The sequence below is a fragment of the Haliotis asinina genome, chromosome 9 (genome assembly GCF_037392515.1).
Source record: "Haliotis asinina isolate JCU_RB_2024 chromosome 9, JCU_Hal_asi_v2, whole genome shotgun sequence".
NCBI lineage: Eukaryota > Metazoa > Mollusca > Gastropoda > Lepetellida > Haliotidae > Haliotis > Haliotis asinina.
The window spans coordinates 34,253,351-34,278,361 of NC_090288.1; the positions used below are offsets into that span (position 1 = coordinate 34,253,351).

At 41.2% G+C, this 25,011-nt stretch overlaps 2 protein-coding genes across 2 annotated transcripts; both read left to right on the top strand.

The window, feature by feature from the left end:
* The first annotated feature begins 2,689 nt into the window (after positions 1 to 2,689).
* Positions 2,690 to 8,320, top strand: LOC137296352 (C-type lectin-like). Its single transcript, XM_067828133.1, has 5 exons — positions 2,690 to 2,867; positions 4,700 to 4,791; positions 6,876 to 6,972; positions 7,541 to 7,757; positions 8,175 to 8,320. The coding sequence occupies exons 1-5, from the start codon at positions 2,816 to 2,818 to the stop codon at positions 8,203 to 8,205; spliced, it is 489 nt and encodes a 162-aa protein (XP_067684234.1). The 5' UTR covers positions 2,690 to 2,815; the 3' UTR covers positions 8,206 to 8,320.
* Positions 8,321 to 14,509: 6,189 nt separating this feature from the next.
* LOC137296668 (perlucin-like protein) lies at positions 14,510 to 23,765 on the top strand. Its single transcript, XM_067828487.1, has 5 exons — positions 14,510 to 14,635; positions 16,094 to 16,182; positions 16,626 to 16,716; positions 17,557 to 17,770; positions 23,707 to 23,765. Exons 1-5 carry the CDS (start codon positions 14,587 to 14,589, stop codon positions 23,723 to 23,725), a joined length of 462 nt encoding a protein of 153 aa, XP_067684588.1. The 5' UTR covers positions 14,510 to 14,586; the 3' UTR covers positions 23,726 to 23,765.
* Positions 23,766 to 25,011: the final 1,246 nt, after the last annotated feature.

The window sequence follows — 25,011 nt, forward strand, 5'->3', positions numbered from 1 at the left end:
TTTTCTCTAGTACGAACACGCCAACCTGATGCCTAAAAAAGGTTTGTTATAAACGACACCATCAAATTAGCGGTGCTGTGGAGGCCGGGAGAGGTGATGGATAGTGAAATCAAGTGTTATGTAAGATCACTCAAACTGCCATGTCTGTCGGTTGATGGTGCTAGGCGATAATTCTCAAGATGAGTTCTCCCGTTAGTGTAGTGAATATAGAGCGAATTGTAGAGTTGGATCCTAAAGGTTAACCCCAAAATAGTTATATAAGAAAGAAAAAATAACCAGAGAACATGAAAGTCACATTCTGTTTTTGTACCAGTAAATTTTTAAAAAAAATAGAATATTAAAAACAAAGGAATTTATGATCATAGATGAAAATATAATTTTAAAATCATTTGATTCAAATTTTCAAACTCCCCACCCACCCCATTCCCAAAAAGTAAACATTACAAAAAACAAGCATACTGGTAGGGATGCATTGATACATGTCAGATCCATAGTTGTAAAAGGGACATACATACACGTACAGTAATCTGACTTCGCAATTCAGGGGTAGGTGGTGTAGCCCAGTGGTGAAGGCGTTCGCTCGTCATGCCGAAGACCCGGGTTCGATTGCCAATATGGATACAATGTGCGAAGCACCTTTCTGGTGTTCCCCGTCGTGGTATTACTAGGATATTGCTAAAAGCGGCGTAAGACCCAACTCACCCAGTCGCCCACTCATTCTCTGGCAATAGAACAGTCCCAGGATCGACTCCTCACATGGCACATTGTATATGAGGAATAACCGCGAGAACAATGACAAAAGTTCCCGTTCCACTATACGATCGTAGCCCAAAGGTGATCGTAACTCTTTTACTTAAACTAACATAGACTTACGATTGTCGTAGCGCAAAGATCGCTTTGAGGAATGGGGTCCTGAAGAACCAAATATTATGCTCTGAGAATATAGCTGTAAAATATAAATATGTATACGAAATATCACAAAATATGTGGTAAGTGTAAAGTACAACGTCCCTGGGCTCACCTTTGTTATATGCTGAACTTCAAAAGAAACGCAAGTTTCGAAAAAATGAAATCTCAGAGACGTACGCATGCATCTAATGGACCGTTCATGGTAAAGTGAAGTAATTATCCCAGATGAGATGATGTCATGCAATGCGATGTTCATACGAAACAATAGTACAAACACATCAACAGTGCAACAAAACCGTAATTTTAGCATGTGCATCGACGGTTCTCTGTGGAAAGTATACATTCCACTGTGAGGTATCCTTTAAGGTTTGTGTCAAAAACAATAGTTCAGTATTGACGCTAGGTGTACATGCCCCACAATCGGTGTCTACACTAACGACTGAGCAGGGCGAATGGTCATTGGAAAGATGCACGGAGGCGGCTCTGCAACCGCTGTAGGTAGACAGTTTGGCTGTCATCTCACCACCATTACACGACTTGCTCGACGTCATCGGAAAACCAGAGTTGCTGCTGATAGTCTCCGTATCGGACAACCAAGCGTGACAACGTCAACAACGCCAGCGACGTTTACAACCCTCATATAGCAAAGGTTGTCGATGGAATATCTGTCTCAGAGGAACATTAAGTTCTTTCATGGCTGTCTCGTTCCCCAGACATGGCCCCCATTGAACATTCTTGGACGAAATTGGAGATGGGAATGCTTCAGGTAGACAACCACGCACACTTGCACAGTTAGGACAGAGACTGATTCAGAGATTCTTTCAGACTCCAATGAACTCAGTGCACGGCCTGTGTGCAAGTTCAAGGTGACCATGTGCACTGTTAAAGCGACTGTCTCTTTTCGCGTCAAGGGTATCTCATTTGACGGACTGTTATCAGTTTAATGTCAACAGCAACTTTCAGCTGTTACACTGACAGTGGTTTCTATAGAATAAATGACTGGACATAATTTTGGTTGTCCTTTGTTGAAACGCTTGAGATTTTAATTGTTCTCTGTTGAAACGCTTGACAAAAAGCCGGATTTGCTTTTCTTTTGCTGTTCAGTATATTTTATGAAGATCATTTCAGAATTGGTTTCTATATAATATGTCGATTTCGAAGACTAGATGTTGTTCTAAATGTTGGATGTAGCTGGTAGTGAAAACATTCGTTGCTGATGCCCAAGACCCGCGTTCTTTTCCCCAAAAGGTTGCATTATTTGAAGAGGGTTTCTGTCACACGTTGCGAAAATGGCGTAAGACAAAGTTCGTACATGACGCGAAAGACTGCATGATTTTCACCCAAAATTTACCTGTGGACAAATCGATACTGACAGATTATAGACTAGCGGCAGTGATTTTCGACAATGCTATGAGAACAGGATGGGGCAGATATTATCAGATATTATCAGGTATTGTATCAGTCACCGCCACGCATAAGCTAATTTCACCTAGTACAGTAACAGGATGAGGGTACATGATTGACCCAGGTAGTACGGTAGCCTCAGTATGCGAGAAAAAGAGAAACCTATAACATCTGGATCTATTCTATTACTTTCACGTCTCGTTTTATCGCTTTCTCGAGACTGCTTCATTTTTTCAGTTTCTTTCACCTTATCTGAGACGTATGACTCCGTGAAAGTCTGTCAAGCTCTGTGGACGTTTCTGTTGTATAATTATCATAATGACACCGTGAAATGAAGTACGTATTGCCATGAACTCATCACACCTTATACAACCTCAGTTTCGTAGTTGGCGACCTACCTGAAATGACGACATGGAAATGGCAGGACCAGAGGAAAAACCCGGAACAACTGTTTGCCTTCACACAGTAGCGCTATCACATGTTTGGATTACATTAGACGAACATGACGTCCGTGATCTTGGGCTTTCTCTGTGCTTCAATCGTTGTAGCGTCCGGTAAGTGGGATAAAGACCACGAAATGCAATACAGTCGGAGTGAGTCTAGTTTTACGCCGCTTTTAGCAATATTCCAGCCAAACTCGAAACGGGTTTACATAGTGTACCCATGTAGGGAATCGAATAAGGGTCTCCCATATGGCGAACGCTTTAACCACTTAGCTACCGTTCCAACTCTAGTATGATTGGAAATGTTGAAATTTCACATTGCACTATACGCCACGGAACAGTTCAAATGTCGCAGAATTAGGTTCCTGGGTGTGCCAACACCACACTTGCTGGTCTCATGTTAGTGGAGGTGTAGCCCTGCGTGACCTCGAGCAGTTCACCCCAACATGACCAGATGCTTCTGAAATACTTTTCAAAATAGCTTTAAAGAAAACTCATTTAGAGTAAGATGTTTAGCGAAAAGCATAAACATTGTTAGATTTGGTTCTGAAAAACATGACTCGGAGTGGAACAAACTGAAAAGGAGACGCGTTGAAAGTAGGACACCTGAACCTGAGGAAATCTAGACTTACTGCATTAACGGTGTTTGTATTACAGGTAGTGTTTGTTGGCAGGGGAATCATTTGGTTCAGGAACTATGAGACAGACTATTTCGTTGTGATAAGCGTTCCGCCGGTAGGACGCATATACAAACACACGCACGTAGCACATACGGTCTTCGTTGAACTTTGCATCGTCAAATGTAGTAAAGAAATACTGGATCCTGTCGTAAAATCATCTACAAAACAGACTGTTCATTTCATTCTACATTCCGTTGAACTTTGCATAGCATAGTCAAATGTAGTAAAGAAATACTGTATCCGATTGTACAATCATCTACAAAACAGACTGTTCATTTCATTCTACATTCCGTTGAACTTTGCATAGCATAGTCAAATGTAGTAAAGAAATACTGTATCCTGTCGTAAAATCATCTACAAAACAGACTGTTCATTTCATTCTACATTCCGCTGAACTTTGCATAGCATAGTCAAATGTAGTAAAGAAATACTGTATCCGATTGTACAATCATCTACAAAACAGACTGTTCAATTCATTCTACAATAGACACATATGGTCGTTACATATTTGTTGCGCCCATTCACTTCCCCTTAGTCCATTCCGACAGATGAAGGGGCGGTGGGGTAGCCTAGTGGTTACACCGTTCGCTCGCCACGTCGAAGACCCGGGTTCGATTCCCCATATGTGTACAATGTGTGGAGCCCATTTTCTGGTGTCCCCCGCCGTGATATTGCTGGAATATTGCTAAAAAAACTAAACTCACTCACTCTGTGTGATGTACACATGAAATTTTATCTGATATCGTTTCTGACGTCATTTGTAGTTTTTAATGCATTGCAATGACAGTGTTCGCTGCGATAAGCCACGTTCTTGATTAGAATTGGCCTCGAGCAGCCTAAATTTGTCGTAAGAGGCGACTGTAGCCTGTATACAGCTTAAGTGCACTGTCAGAGCTGGAGAATCTTCACTGACACTTATGGACTCATGGAGATCCGGTGTAGCATAGGTCTTCACAAACCCATGCTTGCCACAAAAAGCGACTATGCTAGTCGTGAGGGGCGAACAACGGATTCGGGTAGTCGGGCTCGCTGACTTTGGTTGACACAAGTCATTTTGCATCCCAATTACGCATTGACTATATACTGATGTCAATCACTGAATTGTCTGGTCCAGACTCCATTATCTACAAACTCGTTGTCATATAGCTGGAACATTGCTGAGTGCGGCGTTAAAAAGCAACCAAATTTTACAATGTGTGAATGTGTTTGAAATATCTATTCTGTTTTTCCCGACTAATCGTCTGCTTTTCGTAACTACGGCAGTAACGGCGGACTGTCTGGACGGCTGGACTCAATACAAGGGCTCCTGCTACAGACTGTTCCGAAATGACAAGTACACGTGGCCGGAGGCAGTGGTATGTGTGTACACTCGGGATGACAATCACAGGATATTACACTGAATATTTTGTCATGATATTTCGTATCCAGTGATGATTGTTTGTTGCAAATATTGCAAATATACTGACTTTTTTGGTATTTTGGATTCCATTTTGAAATTTTGTGACATCACAAGTGATTATCACAAGTGATTATCACAGGTGTATGAGTAATCACTATTCTGCTGCTTTGACGACCTTAGACATATGAGTATAGATTCTCATTAATTCTCCTGGAAACCATCCGGTTGAGTGAGTGAGGTTGTTTTACGCCCATGTTAGCAAAATTCCAGCAATATCAGGGCGAGGAACACCAAAAATGGGCTTCACACATTGTACCCATGTGGGAAATCGAACCCGGGTCTTCGGCGTGACGAGCGAACACTTTAACCATTAAAATAGTACTGTCGGATATAGAAAAAAACACCCTGTTTTCAGGCTATTACTCTGTGTCCCTTTAATTGGCAAAACTGCAAATAGGATAAATTATGCCGAAATAACTCACTTCGGCGTAACTGGGCATACAATGAGATGCGTAAGAGGATATCCAGAAGGCTTGTTTACTCGTAAAATCGGGCAAAAATACGAGTAGCTGCTGAAAACCATAGATCAGACTGTAGACTGCAATAAGGTCGCTCAGCCAAGAATGACGACAGACCGTCGACTCACCTGCCATGAAATGCATGCACTGCCTGCTGCCACAAGGGGTAATCTCAAGGACATTTTGTGCTTTATCATGTGTGTTGAATAGGTTTCATCTATTGATTAACATCTTACATGTCTTTCTTTCATGAAGTGTATGTTAAGACATGTAAAAGAGTTTAATACCCGATACCCATAGAAAAGCATCGTATTAAACGTCTCAAAATATACAGGTGGCATGACCACCCGAAGGTCGACAGAACTGGATAGTGTGAGATATGTTATGATACATCGTGTTCTTCCCTACTTTATTTCCTGTGGGATTATCATATCTTAGCTGATATCACCATCCCCAAGTCCGACCCCAACCATCGTCTGCTCCACCCGTCACGTTTTTTGCTATTGAGACGACCCCTCCTACCTGTTTCTTTCGCAGTGATTTCCATGGTGGCAACACCCTTAATAGTTTCAGTTATTATTTCTTACGACAGCTATCGGTTATAATGAAGATAAGTCTTATTTCAAAATGGGCATTTAAAAGTGTCCTTTGTACTATCATATCACTGCACACTAATTTGCATATTAAAAGCGATGGTCTGTTTCCAAGTCTGCTTATTTCTGCACTAATCTCTCCTCAGTTAAGTCCCATTTTTCTCGTTTTCTATCTCCCTACCATTGGAACTGTAGTTAGACCGAACTTAATTAACATCTGTAGTTAGGCCGAACTTAGTTTAACAGATGCTTCACATTTTCGCATATCAGCTACCAAAAATTAGAGATAAACGTTAAAGAAAATCCCATTGGCGCCATCCGGATGTGGATGTAGTATACTGATCTGGTAGAGAGAAAACCCATTGAGGAACGTTACAATGACATTCATCTTGTGTATGCAGCATCATTTCACGTTATCGCTACACGCAAACACAATGCATGGAAGGCACATGCACAACGTGGGAGCCTCCTGCACGTGCATGGGGTGTCATTATGAATCTTGACGTTTTTCAGGCAGGTCGATAAATCATTGTCGACCATGTTCTTCCTATAATCTTCTTGTATCTGTGCATGGTCAGGGTTTTCATGGTCAAATCACACGCGTCTGACTTAAAATTGAAAACCTGAAATTTTCATGTCATACTCCAGTCGCCTAACAAAAGGCGACTAAACTAACAGCTTTGCTTTGAATGAATTCTGTGTGATGATGCATTCTCAAAACATCAATTATTATTTATCAACATTGATTCAATCCCATATATGTCCCAATTTCGACAATCATACATTGAAAGTACAGTTCCCCTACTTTGTTTAAGAGTATATATTTACGACTTAGATATGAGTTCTGTCAGTTCCGCGTGTCCGGGTAAACGAGGTTCAGATTTCCATGTCTTACTGACCATTGATCCACCTGTCATCTATGTCTGTAGTTTCAGTGTGAGAAGCACGGGGCCTACCTGGCGTCCATAGAAACCCAGGAAGAGAGTGCTGACATGCATGCCCTGACCGAGGAGCTGAACCTGGGGGGTAAGTTTGAAGATTCACACAGGTCATATAGACATTGTGGGTAAACATGAGATGTGTAGAGGCTCAATCTGAGAAAAACGTTATCCGCGCAACACGATGTTTAAGCTGTCGAGTATGTGGGCCAATTTTCACAAAATGAGTTTAAGCTGTCGGGTACGTGGGTCAACTTTCACAAAGCGATGTTACGACATAGTAAGGCTGATGTTAGGGAAGCAGGTCTTGCAGGACCCCGTTTCACAAACTGATCCACAACAACACCGACCCACCGCAGTATAAGGACAACACCGCGACGAGATTCACGTATTTTCCCAAATTCTACGCATGGCACGTGAGTGAAGTATTGTACGGCATATCCTCAATTCCAAATACATTGCGACGCATGTTACTGAAAGGTTTGGACGTGAGTGAACACAATCATGTCACTACCATTTCGTGATAACTTAACATTATTCTGAAGGATACCACTATACAACGATTTTGCTCGTTGTCTTGCTATATTACATTATGACCTAAACAATTTTAAAAAGAAATTTCAACTGGGAGATAAAATTCTCTTTTCCTGTTACAGATCTTGACAAGATATGGATCGGACTGAGCGATGTTAGAGAGGAGGGCGTCTGGGTTTGGGAGTCCACCAGACAAAACGCCACTTTCTTCGACTGGGCGCCTGCTGAACCCAACCAGAAAGCCACTGAACAAGACTGCGTTATTCTGTATGGCAAACAGCACCTCCAGTGGGCGGATGACCAATGCCTATATAAATACGAATATATATGTGAAAAGTCGTATGTATCACGGTAGTGGTTCAAAACCTATTAACCTATAAACTTATTAAGTATCGACCAGACCCGCGAAGATCCGGATTAGTACTGATCTTCAGTAAAGGGCGACTTACGGGATCAGGTGCTCAGACTCGCTGACTTGGTTGACACACGCCAGCGGTTAGCATTTGAGCAATGCTCGTGCTGTGTATCACTAGATTGTCTGGCCCAAACTCGTTTATATACAGACCGCCGCCACATAACTGGAATATTGCTGAGTGCGGCATAAAACTAAACTCACTCACTCATACTACATTGAGCGAGTCAGTCAGAAAGCGCACATGAGCCACACTGTTAATTTGTACTTGAACGGAAAACCGAAATAAGTACTGGATTCCTAGCAAGTTCATTGTAAAGTGACCCTGTTTCTTTGTCTTCCAGAGTTAATACAGCTACATTCGTCGTGGGCTGAGTTGGATAAGGAGAGCACACGTGTATTGTAGCTGTCAGTGTTCAGCTAATGTGTAACATTTTCATGTAATATTCGCGTTGTAACATACTTATAAATACAACATGAGGGTACCCAACATTCGTCTGTTTCTTTGGTGATCCCATCGTTTGTACACTTGTTCTTGTTTCAATGGATGAATGACTGTCTGGTTGGTTGTTGGTCTGATGACCTGCTGGCTGGCTGGCTAACTGGCTGGACGGTTGGCTACCTAGATGGCTGGCTGGTTAACTGGTTGGCTGACTGGCTGGGTTGGCTATTTGGTTTTGGTTGGTAACAGGCTTCTTGGGAACATAGTTATTATCTATAACGTTGAATATAATCACTGTTGAATATAATCACTGCTTACATTCTGCTAGGCGTATTCTTCCAGGAGCTTGAATAATTACCAACCCTGACCATAGTCCACTCGATAATTCCGTCCATACCCTAAAGACGCTGGCGATTGTCCATGAGTTAGGATCGAGAGAAAATATGACGAAAGTCTCCCGAACCACCCATGCATTACCCCCGATCCAGAGACACACAGCGTTACGTCAACAACTCGAGATATCAAAAACAGGGAACAGCAAAGGACATCATTCAGATCACTGGTGCGTCAAATTAGAAAAAAAAATGTAAATGTTGGTTTCCCGGTTTAACTGAAGGCGTCTTAAAACTAAACTCATTTACTGACATGATCGAACGATATTCACAAAATATTATTTGAGTTCACCTGAATCGATGAGTCTTTACTGAACCGTTCGTTCTGATCAGCCGATCTGGGTTATGTAATTACCTTGCGAGTAGCTCTTTACCAAGGTGCTATATAACGCCACTAAAACTCTTTCAGCCATAAATGTCAACGAAGGAAATAATTTGTTCAGAACCGCCTGGGACACAGTACACACGTCGGGAGGGAATGAAGACTTTTTAAATCTGTCTTTCAATTGCCTAGAGAATAGAAAACATGAAACAGGCTGGTGTGGTGAGGAACCTATCTGAACCTATCTGAATCTGTTGAAAATACGTGCTGTATAAACAAAATCAGTTTTGATGAAAATTGCATGAACAGGGCTTGTACAGTTTTATGTGAATTGTACACCCATGTAGTTGCAGATGTGATGACCTAGTATATGGTTAACAGTATATCGCTACGGGTGTATACTACCTGCAGTGAATTTAGCGTCACTCTGTATCTCTGTTCGACAGATTTATGTGTAGAAGGTAATATGACTTAATTTAGAGTGAGTACAATTTTTCTCCGCTTTTAACAATATTCCAGCAGTATCTAGCTGGGAACACCAGAAATGGGCTTCAAACATTGTATCCATGTAGGAAATCGAACCCCGATCTTCGGGGTGACGAGCAAACGTTTTACCCACTATCCTACTCCACCGCACCCAATTTAATTTAGAATCATCGAGAATGAGTGCTTTTTGGCAATAATCCAGCACTATCACGACGGGGACTCCAGAAATAGGCGTCACACATTGTGCCAATGTGGGGATTCGAACCCGGGTCTTTAGCGTGATGAATGAACACTTTAACAACTAGGCTATCCCAGCGCCCCTTACACATCAAGAGGCATAGAGTTAGATGTTAGAGTTATGTTAATTACGACTGTATCACAAGCACACAAACTCTTTAATTACATCTAAATAAAATGATACTAGTTTTCGTATGACAAGAATATTAATATTTTGTGGATTGTTGAGTAAATGGATTATGCAAACGTCGGAATAACTGATTCCAGTTACAAATAGGTAATATGGAATGTTGATCTTCTAAAGGTGAAAGTTTGCAGGTATTACAGGTTTTTTCTGTACAGTTTCTTCATCAGGAAATCCTGAATTGAAGCAGACCTCAGACCTCCAGTGTTCTGTTCAATCGAGTGCAGATATGTACATGACATCAGGAAAACGTAAAGATCAGGGTCAGAATTCATCTTAGTAATCCATTCTTGTTGTAAGAGTCGACTAAAGGGATCAGGTGGTCAGGCTCTCTTACTTAACTGATACATGTCATCATATCCCAGATGCGTAGATCGATGCTCATGCTGTTGATCACTGGCTTGCCTGGTCCAGATTCGGTTATTTACATTTCTAATATAAGCTGATTTTCTTGCGTTTAGTTTTTAGTCTAGCAGATAGGTAACGGAGATTAGAACGCAGTTTTTGAAAAAGTATAAATAAACTTTGAAAATGATTTAATATGTTTTAGTATTATAGTCTATCCCTCCCTCAACAGCGTAGATCGAGCAATCGTTTTGACAACCTTAATTTAGGACTCCTTTTGACTTCGTCTTTTCCGTAGTTAACTGTACCTACCGATGATGAAACTACGTGTGTGGATTGTACTCAAAGAATGCGTCTCCCATAAACACATACTCGTACAAAACTAGGGGATGTTCCATAGAAATGTTAGAAATTCATAACTATTGATATTGTATATCTTTACTGAGTAAAGACGTATTCAGTAACAATACGCGCCCCCTCTGCTCTTAGGTTGTAGTCATGAAGCAAAACGACTTCCATGTCACCGCAGTAGTATATAGTATACTTATTACTGGGTGTTACACTTCAAGATCTCGCGCCACAGTCAAGATCTCGCTCCACAATGCTCTATCCCACATAGTATATGGTAATTATACATATTACCGGGTGTGATGCGTCAAGATCTCGCTCCACAGTGCTCTATCCCTCGTAGTATATAGTAATTATAGTTATTACCGGGTGTGATGCGTCAAGATCTCGCGTCACAATGCTCTATCCCTCGTAGTATATAGTAATTATAGGTATTACCGGGTATGATGCGTCAAGATCTCGCGTCACAATGCTCTATCCCTCGTAGTATATAGTAATTATACTTATTACCGGGTGTGATGCGTCAAGATCTCACGTCACAATGCTCTATCCCTCGTAGTATATAGTAATGATACTTATTACCGGGTGTGATGCGTCAAGATCTCACGTCACAATGCCCTATCCCTCGTAGTATATAGTAATGATAGTTATTACCGGGTGTGATGCGTCAAGATCTCGCGCCACAATGCTCTATCCCTCGTAGTATATAGTAATTATAGGTATTACCGGGTATGATGCGTCAAGATCTCGCGTCACAATGCTCTATCCTTCATAGTATATAGTAATGATAGTTATTACCGGGTGTGATGCGTCAAGATCTCGCGTCACAATGCTCTATCCTTCATAGTATATAGTAATTATAGGTATTACCGGGTATGATGCGTCAAGATCTCGCGTCACAATGCTCTATCCTTCATAGTATATAGTAATTTTAGGTATTACCGGGTATGATGCGTCAAGATCTCACGTCACAATGCTCTATCCCTCGTAGTATATAGTAATTATAGTTATTACCGGGTGTGATGCGTCAAGATCTCACGTCACAGTGCTCTATCCCTCGTAGTATATAGTAATGATAGTTATTACCGGGTGTGATGCGTCAAGATCTCACGTCACAATGCTCTATCCCTCGTAGTATATAGTAATGATACTTATTACCGGGTGTGATGCGTCAAGATCTCGCGTCACAATGCTCTATCCCTCGTAGTATATAGTAATGATAGTTATTACCGGGTGTGATGCGTCAAGATCTCACGTCACAATGCTCTATCCCTCGTAGTATATAGTAATGATAGTTATTACCGGGTGTGATGCGTCAAGATCTCACGTCACAGTGCTCTATCCCTCGTAGTATATAGTAATGATACTTATTACCGGGTGTGATGCGTCAAGATCTCACGTCACAATGCTCTATCCCTCGTAGTATATAGTAATGATACTTATTACCGGGTGTGATGCGTCAAGATCTCACGTCACAATGCTCTATCCCTCGTAGTATATAGTAATGATACTTATTACCGGGTGTGATGCGTCAAGATCTCGCGTCACAATGCTCTATCCCTCGTAGTATATAGTAATTATACTTATTACCGGGTGTGATGCGTCAAGATCTCGCGTCACAATGCTCTATCCCTCGTAGTATATAGTAATGATACTTATTACCGGGTGTGATGCGTCAAGATCTCACGTCACAGTGCTCTATCCCTCGTAGTATATAGTAATGATACTTATTACCGGGTGTGATGCGTCAAGATCTCACGTCACAATGCTCTATCCCTCGTAGTATATAGTAATGATAGTTATTACCGGGTATGATGCGTCAAGATCTCACGTCACAATGCTCTATCCCTCGTAGTATATAGTAATGATAGTTATTACCGGGTGTGATGCGTCAAGATCTCACGTCACAATGCTGTATCCCTCGTAGTATATAGTAATTATAGGTATTACCGGGTATGATGCGTCAAGATCTCGCGCCACAATGCTCTATCCCTCGTAGTATATAGTAATGATAGTTATTACCGGGTGTGATGCGTCAAGATCTCACGTCACAATGCTCTATCCCTCGTAGTATATAGTAATGATAGTTATTACCGGGTGTGATGCGTCAAGATCTCACGTCACAATGCTCTATCCCTCGTAGTATATAGTAATGATACTTATTACCGGGTGTGATGCGTCAAGATCTCACGTCACAATGCTCTATCCCTCGTAGTATATAGTAATGATACTTATTACCGGGTGTGATGCGTCAAGATCTCACGTCACAATGCTCTATCCCTCGTAGTATATAGTAATGATACTTATTACCGGGTGTGATGCGTCAAGATCTCACGTCACAATGCTCTATCCCTCGTAGTATATAGTAATGATACTTATTACCGGGTGTGATGCGTCAAGATCTCACGTCACAATGCTCTATCCCTCGTAGTATATAGTAATGATACTTATTACCGGGTGTGATGCGTCAAGATCTCGCGTCACAATGCTCTATCCCTCGTAGTATATAGTAATTTTAGGTATTACCGGGTATGATGCGTCAAGATCTCACGTCACAATGCTCTATCCCTCGTAGTATATAGTAATTTTAGGTATTACCGGGTGTGATGCGTCAAGATCTCACGTCACAATGCTCTATCCCTCGTAGTATATAGTAATTATACTTATTACCGGGTGTGATCCGTCAAGATCTCACGTCACAATGCTCTATCTTGTTCCAACTTCCAACATGCCAACTGCATGTAGCCGTTTAGCACTGGACAGATATCCCCATGTATAAATAAATACACAAACAAACAAATAAATAATATGCACAAAAGTATCATGTTTGCATGATTTTCTGAAGTTTATGAATGGAATATTGTCCACTAGGTATTTGGCCGAGGATATTGCCAGACTAATCAGTTTCCTACACTGAACGAGTGTAAAATATCGATTATCAAGCAAACCTCTTTACGTTTGTATCCCCGGAGGCTTTATTAAAATGGATAGTTTATATCCCCAAATGGATAATTTGTGGTCACTGGTAAAAACATAAGTAATTGTTTGAATTATTAACTCTGTTTTTTGTGTGTTAAAAGTGAAAAATGATCGTGCCCGGTGACAATATTGTTTGTTGGGAAATACCCTGGGGAAGAATTGAATGTTCTCCATATAACGCGTGAATTAATGCCCTGTCTCTACAAATAAATATCTGGTATTAAACGCCCTGTCTGAGTTAGGCCAGATTCTTCACTGTCGCCTGAGGCTTGGCTGCAGCCAATCAAACGCCCACAAATACAGTCGAAATGTATCTGCCAGACGGAACTGTTAATGTAACTACATGTATTCTGTTGAAGATGCTTTGTATTTCTTGAAAAACTAAGAAAGGATTAGAAATCCTTTACAATCCTTTTGTATCTTTACAATATTTTAGTCATATGGCGACGGTTTGTAAATAATCGAGTGTGGACCAAATAATTCAGTTATCAACAGTGTAAGCATCGATCTACGCTATTGACTGAGTGAGTATAGTTTTACACCGCTTTTAGCAATATTCCAGTAATAGCACGGAGGGGGTGTCAGAAATGGCCATAACACATTGTGGAGAATCGAACCCGGATCTTCGGCGCGACGAGCGAACGCTTTAACCTCTTGGCTACCCCACCTCCCCTTTACATAATGTGGATACGATGACATGTGTAAATCAAATCAGCTTGATCACCTGACCCTGTTAGTTTCCTCTTACGACAAGCATGGATTACTGAAGACCAATTATAACCCAGACTTTCAAAGGTTTACGAAATATATTCAAGTTGACACCATGGAATAAATCCGAGTGTCACTCTTGAGCACTATCAGGAACACGTGTTATCAGGCCCTTCGGTTCCAAGATAACACGACTCTACACGGTGACCTTAATCAAAGGACAGCAGTGTCTTATCTTTCCTAGATAACACTGTTCAACCTTACCGGCGATTAACTCCATTTCTTCTCACCTGTGCATTCTCTGTTTTCTTACATGATGTTTCATATTGTTGTAATTTCGGTGCTCAGCTTGGTCCACACAGGTAGTATAATTTGTGACGTCATGTTTCAGTTCTCTTTTCTAGCGCCTTAATATTACGACGTCGTAGGTAACCTACTCATACCAGCTGACGGTTGTCATATACGTACAACAGTAGTGCGTCCATGTGTTTCGTCATACGATGTTTCTGTGACATTCCTTCGTCTATACGCCTGTATTCGTTCACAATGTCTCTTAGAAAGTGATCGCATGTAACATATGTCGGATTTGGGATCAGTCTCAATGTCGCCTACCTTGTCGTTAGCACACGGAGTCAGTAACCTTAACCGCTCAGCCAACACGGCTTCAGCGAAACATTTGTTGTCTTGGTGTACCGTGGGACATGAAATAACCTTACTTTACAGAGAAAGTGTAATCCCAGTTATTATATATTAGAAGAATATTTTATAAACCGTTATTCAGTGAGTGTGTGTGAGTTTAGTTTTACCCCGCACCCAGCCATATATTTTAACTATATGGCAGAGGTCTGTAAATAATCGAGTCTGGACAAGACAATTCCGGGATCAACGGCATGAGCATCGATCTACGCAATACGATGACTTGTGCCAACCTCGTCAGCGAGCCTGACCACCAAACCCCGTTAGTCGCCTCTCGCGACAACAGTATCTAGTCTCAGCATCAACACTGTATATAATCCGTAAAGATCTGGGTTACAGTTTGTCATGAGCAACCAATGCTTGTCGTGAGATGCGACAAACGGGATCGGATGCCGGTTTCGCTGAATTGGCTGACCAATTTTGTCGTATCCAAATTTCATAGCTCCACACTGACGATGTTGATCACTGGATTGTCTGGTCCAGACTGTAATTTCCCGACCACCGCCATACAGCTGGAATATTGCTAAGTGGGGCGTTAAACAACAAACAAAGAAGCCTGCAAATCCATTTAGAAGTGCACGACAGACATATTTTATAGCTTAGAAATGCCCTCAGATATATAGCCGGGTCGTTTTTCAAAGTGATCATTCTCGTTTGAACTCCACGCCTTACTATTATCGTAATACTAAGATCCATTAGAGGGAGGGAACTCTGGTCAATAAATAAGCTAAGTTCAAAACTCTTATTAGTTGAAAGCCTCTAAAACCCATAAGCATTCATGGTTTTCGGTGACGTGTCATTCATAAGTCGGTATACGCTGTGGAGGGTGATGGCGCAAAACCAGTATTTTGCATGTCGTGTTACTAGACAGGGACAGTGCTTAGCCTGAAGCCTAAAGTGTTCTTCCCGATTCCCCGCATAGGCACAAAGCATGAAACCAATTTCTGGCGTACCCCGCCGTGATGTATCCGAGACATTGCTGAAAGCCGCATAAAACTCACTCATACCTCACTCACTCATGTACCAGCCATTTATTCCAATATCAACGCCTCTATGAAGGCACAGACTGGACTTGGTACGACACACTGATAATGGAAAAATTCAGTGTTCTGGTTTTCTTGCAGCCGTCGCCGAATGTCCTGACGGATGGACCAAGTACAACACATCGTGCTACGCTTTGTACCAAGGCAAGACTGAGTGGATTGACGCAGGGGTATGTCCTTACACCGTAAATAATCGAGTCTAGACCAGACAATCCACTGATACACCGCATGAACATGGATCTGCGCAAATGGGAACCGATGGCATGTGTCAACCAAAGCAGCGAATCCGAGCACCCAACCCCGTTAGTCGCTTTTTTGTGGCAAGCATGGGTTGCTGAAGACATATGCTACACAGGATCTTCACGTGTCCATAAGTGACAGTGAATATGCTTCAGCTCTGACAGTGCACTTAAGCTGTTCACAAGTTATAGTCTGGATGTCACATTCCATATATCATAGACATGATATCATTGGTACCTTTACGGCTTACTTGGCGTATTTTGTTTTGTTTTGTTTTTTAGTTCGGGTTTTGTTTTGGATTTTTTTTGTTTTATTACTATTTTCTTTTTGCTGTTCTATATGCATATAGTCAGTTTTTCTTATAAAACTTCAGTCCTATTGCCGTGAGTTCGGGGGGAATCTTGCGACGTTGAACACATCGAGCAAAGTGGAGAATGTCAAGGCTTTCCTGAATTATGTAAATCGTGAGTATCTATCTATCTATCTATCTATCTATCTATCTATCTATCTATCTATCTATCTATATACATAGATATATATATTTGAACTGTTATTCTGCAGTGCAGCATACTGTGGTTGTAACCAACTATACATGTTTTTAACTCCTTAACAACCAATTTCGTTGCACGCATTTCTACCAATATCTGTACGCTTCACTTGTTTTATATCCCCCAAATATTCATAGCTAATTTTTTCAGCATGTTTAAGTCATAGAAAACGTGCACATTAATGAATAAGCTACTGTGTATACTTGAAACTTTGTATACATAGTGAATAAAGGTTGAGGTAGCTCAATGATCCAGGAATCGCTGTTCAGAGCGTTATCAAAGTAGCAGACCAGGATGTCCAGTCTCGATCAATGATCAGCTTTGGGTTTGAATCCCAGTCTCGTTCCATGATCAGCTTTGGGTCCGAGTCCCAGCCTTATTCCAGGATCAGATTTTCGTTGGGTCGTTCCATAAGCCGCTTGTGTTCGAAACCCAGTCTCGTTCCACTAGTAGCTTTAAGATAGGAACCCAGTCTCGTTCCTTGATCAGCTTTGGGTTTGAATCCCAGTCTCGCTCTATGAACAGCTTTTGATTAGAATCGCTGTTACAAGTTGCGTACAACAGGCCTGCCTCCCATCTCTGGTTCAGGGATGGAATCCTTGTTTGTCTCAATTGCGCTTATTGTTTTATCAACATTATACCCGTGTTTTCAGCAAAATGGTAAACGTCTAATCTCTACAGAACTTCGGGTTTTCCTCCCACATCAAACAGACACATCATGATGTAACAGAAATAGTCTCTCATCAACACTTCCAGATCAAGCCAGTGCTTGGGTCGGTGGGACTGACCTGCGGTCAGAGGGTCTGTGGGTGTGGGACATTGACCAAGCCAGCTTCACAAACACCGACTGGGCTCCAGGGCAACCAGACTCAAAGACCTCCGAAAACTGTCTCCTGTTGTATAAACCAAGTGGGTTCAAATGGCACGACGCTTCATGTAGTGGTAAATACGACTACGTCTGCGAGAGAAGGTGAGTGTGATCTGAAGAAACTATAGATAAGGTTAGGTTCATGGCCATACTGAAACATTTAGTCAAACATCCTTTATATAAATGGCCCAAAAACATTTCCACAAATTTGATAAATCTCTGACTAGGATCTGTGTTGTGGATTACCCGTCACAAACACATGCATAGCCACGTCCGTTATTCAATAAAAAGACCTATCAACGTATTACTAATTCAAATAAGATCTTAGTCCTCACTACCACTAGTACCTATGACTCGGGTTCAGATCCTTACGTGAGTACAATGTGTGAAGCTCATTACTGGTGTCCCCAGCCGTGTTATTGCTGGAATGTTGCTGAAAGTGCCATTTTAGGTCACTCACTCACTACCGCTGAACAAAGATCTGGAGGCATCCAGTTACAGGTCACCTCAGTGAGACCTTCCGTGAACTGACTAGCATAAAGAACAACATCAGCAAATAGGGAGGCAGCTTCCTTGAACTTCAGGACACAACTTTCCAAACAGAGACCTCCACTGCAGACTATGCTAGAAAAATATTTTTCTCGTTTAACATTTGGAAACTGAAGAAATGAAAATTCGAGAATGTATAATACAAGCCCAGAGTGTATGTCACTACATTCCTCGGAAACACAAAAGTCCTGTTCTCGTAATCTCTCATGCAGCCCAGAACTGTCTTTCAGAATACCCAGTACAACCTGTTGGAGGTTGAAAGATTATAACACACTTTCCGACTGTATGAGAGGTTCTGATTGTTTGGGTGAATTGTCGTTCTCACGTGACCCGTAATTGAATGTCCTGGGGTATTTAGGCGAGAACTAAGATAGGATTCTACATAGAACGAAAGAAATGCACCGGTAAATATGACGTAAGTCAAAATGCAGCAAATGTATCACTGACTCGCCATATTTGGAATTATCTACTAAATACCGTAAAACCGTTCCTTTTTGTTTGACCATGGTCAGCATGGTGATAACTCAAGGTCTTGGTCTCCTCATCCTTGGTCTCCTCTTCCCACAGTGGTTACTTGTCACATCTTCCTTCGTGACATTTGTTCTAATACGACACTTTCATGGTGCGAGTATTCAAGACTCGTGATTGGAGGCAATCAGCGACCTTGTTTCAAAAGTGATCGTTCGCAAGATCTCGGTAATTTCCGTGAAAACTAGAACCTCTTCCCGAGCACGATACTCAAATGTTTCTCCTAGACAGAACTCAGTCATGTCATATTTGTTTCTCCACATTGCTAGCATTTGTCAAGTTGAATCTAGGTCGATGTAACACGTGTCCTGATTGGACAGAAAAAGGGAGATAAATATGCTGCCATTTTTTGCCGCTAGGGGATTTTATGAGAACCGCGAAATATGGCCGTATTAGAACAGAGGTTCGGAGGAAGATATGACAAGTAACCTCTGTGGGAAGAGAATGTGGTCTCCTAGACATAGTCTGTGAATATATAATTTTGATAGAAACAAATAATTCCCTTTAAATTGAGAAAGGGGCCTCAGTGACATGGGAGGTTCAGAATCGGGTGAAATCTGGACTTTTAAGGGCTTTTGGATTGCATGGACAGGACGGAAGACATAATGAAGCTGTCCGGGCACTGTAAAGTATACTATACGGACCTCACGTGTATAACCAACGGGGTTTTGGGGGTAGAACTGGTCTTCAGGAGCCTTAGATGGTCTTTATAAAAGGCAACCGAAAGGATGGACTGGTACCGCGCGGGGAATGGGTTGATAGCGACACGTCCAGCCTATACTGCATTGCCAATATCAATCCCTCGACTGTGGGTTCCATCTAACGACTCGATTATTTACAGGCAGGGACTACATAGCTGGAATATCACTGACTGGGCGTTAAAAAACTGTACGCACACGCACACGCACACGCACACGCACACGCACACGCGCACACACATGCATATAAACAACAAACTCTCTTTCAAGACAGGCCTATTCTCTGGCATACAACATTTGCAAGATATTCCTGTGTCTAAAGACGATGAAAACATAATGAGAGTAGAATGAGGGTTTGAATGAATTACGACTCCCAACAAATCTAATCCTGGAGGCGTAGCGATTCTCTTTAGTGATTATGCAGAACATAGAATACACAGAGCCCACAAAGGGAAAGGCGGACATTTTATCCGATAGGATGCGACTGTCAGTCACGAATACTTATGGTCCAAAGAGGACGAGATGACGATGATGAGATGAACCTAATTTGGAGAGGGGTCCTTTCAGGATATCCACGATATTCATAATGAATGGCAGGAAATGTGTGGTGACTGGAATTTAGTACGAAATCCTGCTGTACACATACCAACCCTCAGAAATAGAAATACCATTTGAAGCTTGTAAGGGAGATAATTCAATAAATTAGAAAAATATTTTCTGGATGAAATTTGGCGAGAGTTAAAACATAAAAAAATAGAATTACTTGGAGGAGAAAGAACCCCACATAATATTACATGTACATTGTTTTCAAGTTTCAAAGACATCTCTTAACATGACACATCTCAGATCTTTTAGCCAACTGGGGGATATTGGAAATGTAAGACGTCGTTATTACACAACCAAATATATACAGTTAATGACAGACCCACCAGAAGAAACCATAGAGTTTACTGATCCAAAATAACATCGAATACAGTTGCACAATAGATGATCAAAATATAGCGCTACTCTGATGAACTGCGCGACATCATCTCGGCGTGGAACAAAAACGTTCATGACGACGCCTCTGCACCCGTATTCTTCCATCACGTCGTTCCAATAGAAAGCTAGATTCATCGCTGAACCAGATTCGATGCCAATTTATCAGGGACTTGTCCCGACTAACGGGATCGGTTGGTCAGGCTCGCTGACTTGGATGACACGCGTTATCGGTTCCCAATTGCGCAGATCGATGCTTATGTTGTTGATCAGTGGATTGTCTGTTCCAAACTCGATTATTAACAGACCGCCGCCATATAGCTGGAATATTGCTGAGTGCGGCGTAAAACTACACTCACTCACTACAGTTGTAAATCAACTACCTGTTTGACTTGAACGAATAGAGATTGAAAAATAATAGAAAATGAAAAATATAGAATGTCAAAGAAATTTCACTCAAGACTTTAGTTAGAGATTAAAAAATAATGAAAAAAATAAATAAAATATATGTATAATGTCAAAAAGATTCCCCTCAAGACTTTTGTTAGTTTGACATACTAAAAAGTGAAAGTATTAAAGTATTCCAGTACTAAACTCAATCTCTATTTGCTAGATATTTCCAACAGGTAGATTTCAAATACATTTTACTCGTGGTGAGGTACCTTTCACTGAAATATTTGTGACAATATTTTATTACATGCAATCCAAATATGCAATATATACGTACATCTGGTAAAGGTTCCAAACAATTGTATGACAACTATTTCAATACAGCCAGCAGTGTGTGCAGAACTAATTACTAATAACCACGACATGTACGGGAGGCAAGTGTTTTTCGAAATAAATACGCAGGACAAAGTATTACTAAATTTTCTTTCTAGATTCTTGTATGATTCTATTCATACAACATTAGAGTATGTGAGGATCAAAGACATGCTTCTCCATGTTTATGTCTAGAAATGAATACATAATTGTAGATGACTCCTCAGTCACAAGTTAACAAAAAGGAAAAGATGTTTAGTGTATAAGAATCAAAGACTTCCTTCTTCAAATTTAATAAGGTGTAAAACTATTAATGATCATATCAGAAAATGCACTACCAGAAGCAAAATTATAATACATCGCTTCAAAGTGAAATGGGAAATTTAACTGATATGCTGAATCCCATTATATACTCCATTGTACTTGCTATGTTGAGAAAAACCTTCTAACGAACATGTCTTTCGTATTTTTATCAACGATATCTATCCGACAACGTGTTTATACCGCATTCAGGTGACATGCCGTGTCGTTCATAAAATATTACCCTGGGTAGCTTTGATGCAACTAGCTCGGAACATTTCAGTATAAAGAGATATTTAACTAACGTCTTATACAACAGGTTTATGTAGTGAATTTCTAGGTAAACACATTGACAAACTGAAATGTATAAAATACGTGGAGACAGTGAGTAAGTGAGTTTAGTTTAATGCCGCACTCAGGAATATTCCAGCTTGTGGTCGTGGAGAAAGTATTAACTGCACCTGTTTTCTAGAAATAAAAAATATAAAATGTCAAAGAAAGATATGGGTGACATAAACTGCACAGTTTAAAAAAAATCCTGATGACCTTTTTAGAGTTAGGTACCTCTAAAACAGGTCATGTCAGGGTTAGAGTTATTGAGTGAGTGAGTTTAGTTTTAAACCGTTTTAAGCAATTTTCTAGCAATACCATCGCATGGGACACCAGAAGTGGGCTTCATACATTGTACCCATGAGGGGAATGGAAACCGAGTTTTCGGCGTGACGAGCGAACGCTTTACCCATTAGGCTACCCTACAGCCCGAGGTCGTGTCAGAAGTAGCATCGAATAGAATACTAGGTCTGGTCAGATAGGTTTGTTGTTCAGCGTCAGTCTAGTAGCTATATGACGGTGGTATTTAAATGATCGAGCCGGTGATTGACATCATGAGCATCGATCTACCTTATTTAGATACGCCCATGCTTGCCATAAAAGGCGACTCAGCTTGTCGTAAGAGGCGACTAACGGGATCGGGTGGTCAGGCTCGCTGACTTGGTTGACACATGTCATCGGTTCCCAACTGCGCAGATCGATGCTCATGTTGTTGATCACTGGATTGTCTGGTCCAAACTCGATTATTTACAGACCGCCACCATATAGCTGGAATACTGCTGAGTGCGGCGTAAAACTAAACTCACTTACTCACTCACTATTTAGATACGATTATATACTTTGAACAAGTCCCGATACAGTGTCTTGATGGCGTATTGCACATAGTACTAGAGTCAGCTTTGTGCAGTGCATGTTTGTTGATATGATACAGCTCTCCCCAAGATGAGTACCCCGAACGTTCACAGCTGATCAGACAGATTCAGCATCCTGATTCCTGATAATTCTGGCCTCACTTCTATTCAGAGCCCAAACATAACTACAATCAACAGAAACATTTAACCTTACTCCATTTAAGGAGTACACGCCGTTGTGATCAGTTGACAAATCATGGTTTCGTCTTTCGAGTAAAGGCACAGGATATTCGTAACTAAACTTGACGAATCAGGATCTAGATCCATAAACGATCGTAACTTTATGACCCATCGTAACTCTGTTCTTAATAAGCATACGAATGACGACACGCTACGAACGCTGGAGTCGCTACACTAAAAACATTTAGATTAGGACTCCTTTAATATTGTCGAAAACGTCAACGAATTTACTTGACTAAATATGAGGGTGGTCACTAGAACCCCAACGTAAGCTAGAATGCACAGGTTATGGAGTATTGTTTTGTCTTGATTTGTTTGTATATTATAAACCCCGATGTAAGCAATATCCCGCTATATGGCGGCTGTCTGTAAATATTCGAGTCTGGAACAGACAATCCAGTGATCAACGCCTTGAGCATCAGCCTACCGATGACATGTCAACCAAGTCTTCGAACCTGACCACCCGATCCCGTTAGTCGCCTCTTACAACAAGCATGGGTTGCTGACGATCAGTTCTCACCCGGATCTACCCGGGTTCATGGAGTAGTGTAGTGTATACAAACCTATGAGGGATACGATGACGATGCCACTGTATTGTATTACTGATTTGACAAGTTTTTCACAACGTATTTCTTCAGACATGTGGGGAAGTGGGTACCTTGGAATACGTTCATTAATGCTATAGATTACGAACTAATTTCCAATTAATAATTGTGATAGTTAAGTAACTAAGAGATTTTAACGTAAATAATTCATTCGTTTATACTGATTTGTCCGCTGAGATTGTTTTTATATTTTGCAGGTCGACCAGTTCCGTTTAAAAACACTTCCAAGAAACAGAATAAACTGGGTGCACTCTGACTTGGTGATTTTGTATTCACGTCATTATTTCACTGGATTGACTGATCATTTACAAATCGCCGTCATGTAGCTTGAAATTTGCTAAATACGACATTCATTAACGCGGTCCATCGACGTGATATTGCTGGAATATTGCTGAAAGCAATGCTCACTCACTCCTTCACTGAATACGACGCCAAACATCTTTTTATATTGAGACGTTTTGAGCGAGTGATATTACAGCTTCTCGTGGTAGCATTTCATTTACATCGGTGTGTTGGCTACATGTGGAATAGCGTTCACATCCTGGCCGTCTTGACTCCCACAAGAGATGTCATATACCTATAATATTCATTAATAATAGATTAGTCTTTGACGCTGCTGTCAGCGGTATGCCAGTTATATGTCCACCAGTAAGCTTGATATGGGAGAAAAGCGATAAGTGATGCGGATCTTAGTCGTTTTCATTATCATTTTGTCCTCTTACTGATATATCATATCTGTTAGTGAGTTAAGTGAGTGAGAGAGAGAGTTTGTGAGTATGGTTTTACATTATAGGTAATATACCAGCTACATCGGGGCGGTAGGGTTACCTAGTGGTTAAAGCGTTCGCTCATCACACCGAAGGCACGGGGTCGATGCTCTACATGGGTACAATATGTGAAGCCTATTTCGGATGTTCCCCGCCATGATGTTGTTGAAATATTGCTGGAATATTGCTAAAAGTGGCGTAAAACACACCTCACTCACTCTCTCTTTACATATGACAACATGTGTTTTGAAATTGGCTGTTTGCATATGTTGTATGAGCAGTTTTGGATAATGTTCAGATGTCTAGGTATTCTCTGTTCTCATTGATAATATATGGGCGAGTGCATTAGTTTTAAGCCGCTTTGGACGGAATAACAGTCACGTCATAGCTTGTCATGTCGGTGTTTTAGAAAAGCCGGAAGTGACGTCAGCATTTTGGTGCATCCCACGAGCATGGTGCTCATAGACACAGACATAAGGTCATGATCGGGACGAACTGGGATTCGAACCCATGATCGTGGTTTCTGTCGCACCACGAACCCCGATCGTTGTTTTGCCGCGCAAGAAAGGTACCAAAGGGAGATAACTCTGCATGTCGACTTGCGGAGCCTGGGGTTGCTGAAAGAAACACAATAAATGGGGTTGCGGGGGAGGCGATGGTGTTTGGGGTTTAAGGCAGATTACATTTTCTTCAGGCAGACAGCGCTTCAATTATTTTCTGATAAAGAAGAATCCA

Excerpts from the sequence above, each read along its gene's own strand:
- LOC137296352 (XM_067828133.1), top strand. The coding sequence starts at position 2,816 with ATGACGTCCGTGATCTTGGGCTTTCTCTGTGCTTCAATCGTTGTAGCG. Across the intron at positions 4,792-6,875 it reads ACACGTGGCCGGAGGCAGTG|TTTCAGTGTGAGAAGCACGG; the intron begins GTATGTGTGTAC and ends CTATGTCTGTAG. Across the intron at positions 7,758-8,174 it reads GAATATATATGTGAAAAGTC|AGTTAATACAGCTACATTCG; the intron begins GTATGTATCACG and ends TTTGTCTTCCAG.
- LOC137296668 (XM_067828487.1), top strand. The coding sequence starts at position 14,587 with ATGATGTTTCATATTGTTGTAATTTCGGTGCTCAGCTTGGTCCACACA. Across the intron at positions 14,636-16,093 it reads GCTCAGCTTGGTCCACACAG|CCGTCGCCGAATGTCCTGAC; the intron begins GTAGTATAATTT and ends GTTTTCTTGCAG. Across the intron at positions 16,717-17,556 it reads TTTCCTGAATTATGTAAATC|ATCAAGCCAGTGCTTGGGTC; the intron begins GTGAGTATCTAT and ends CAACACTTCCAG.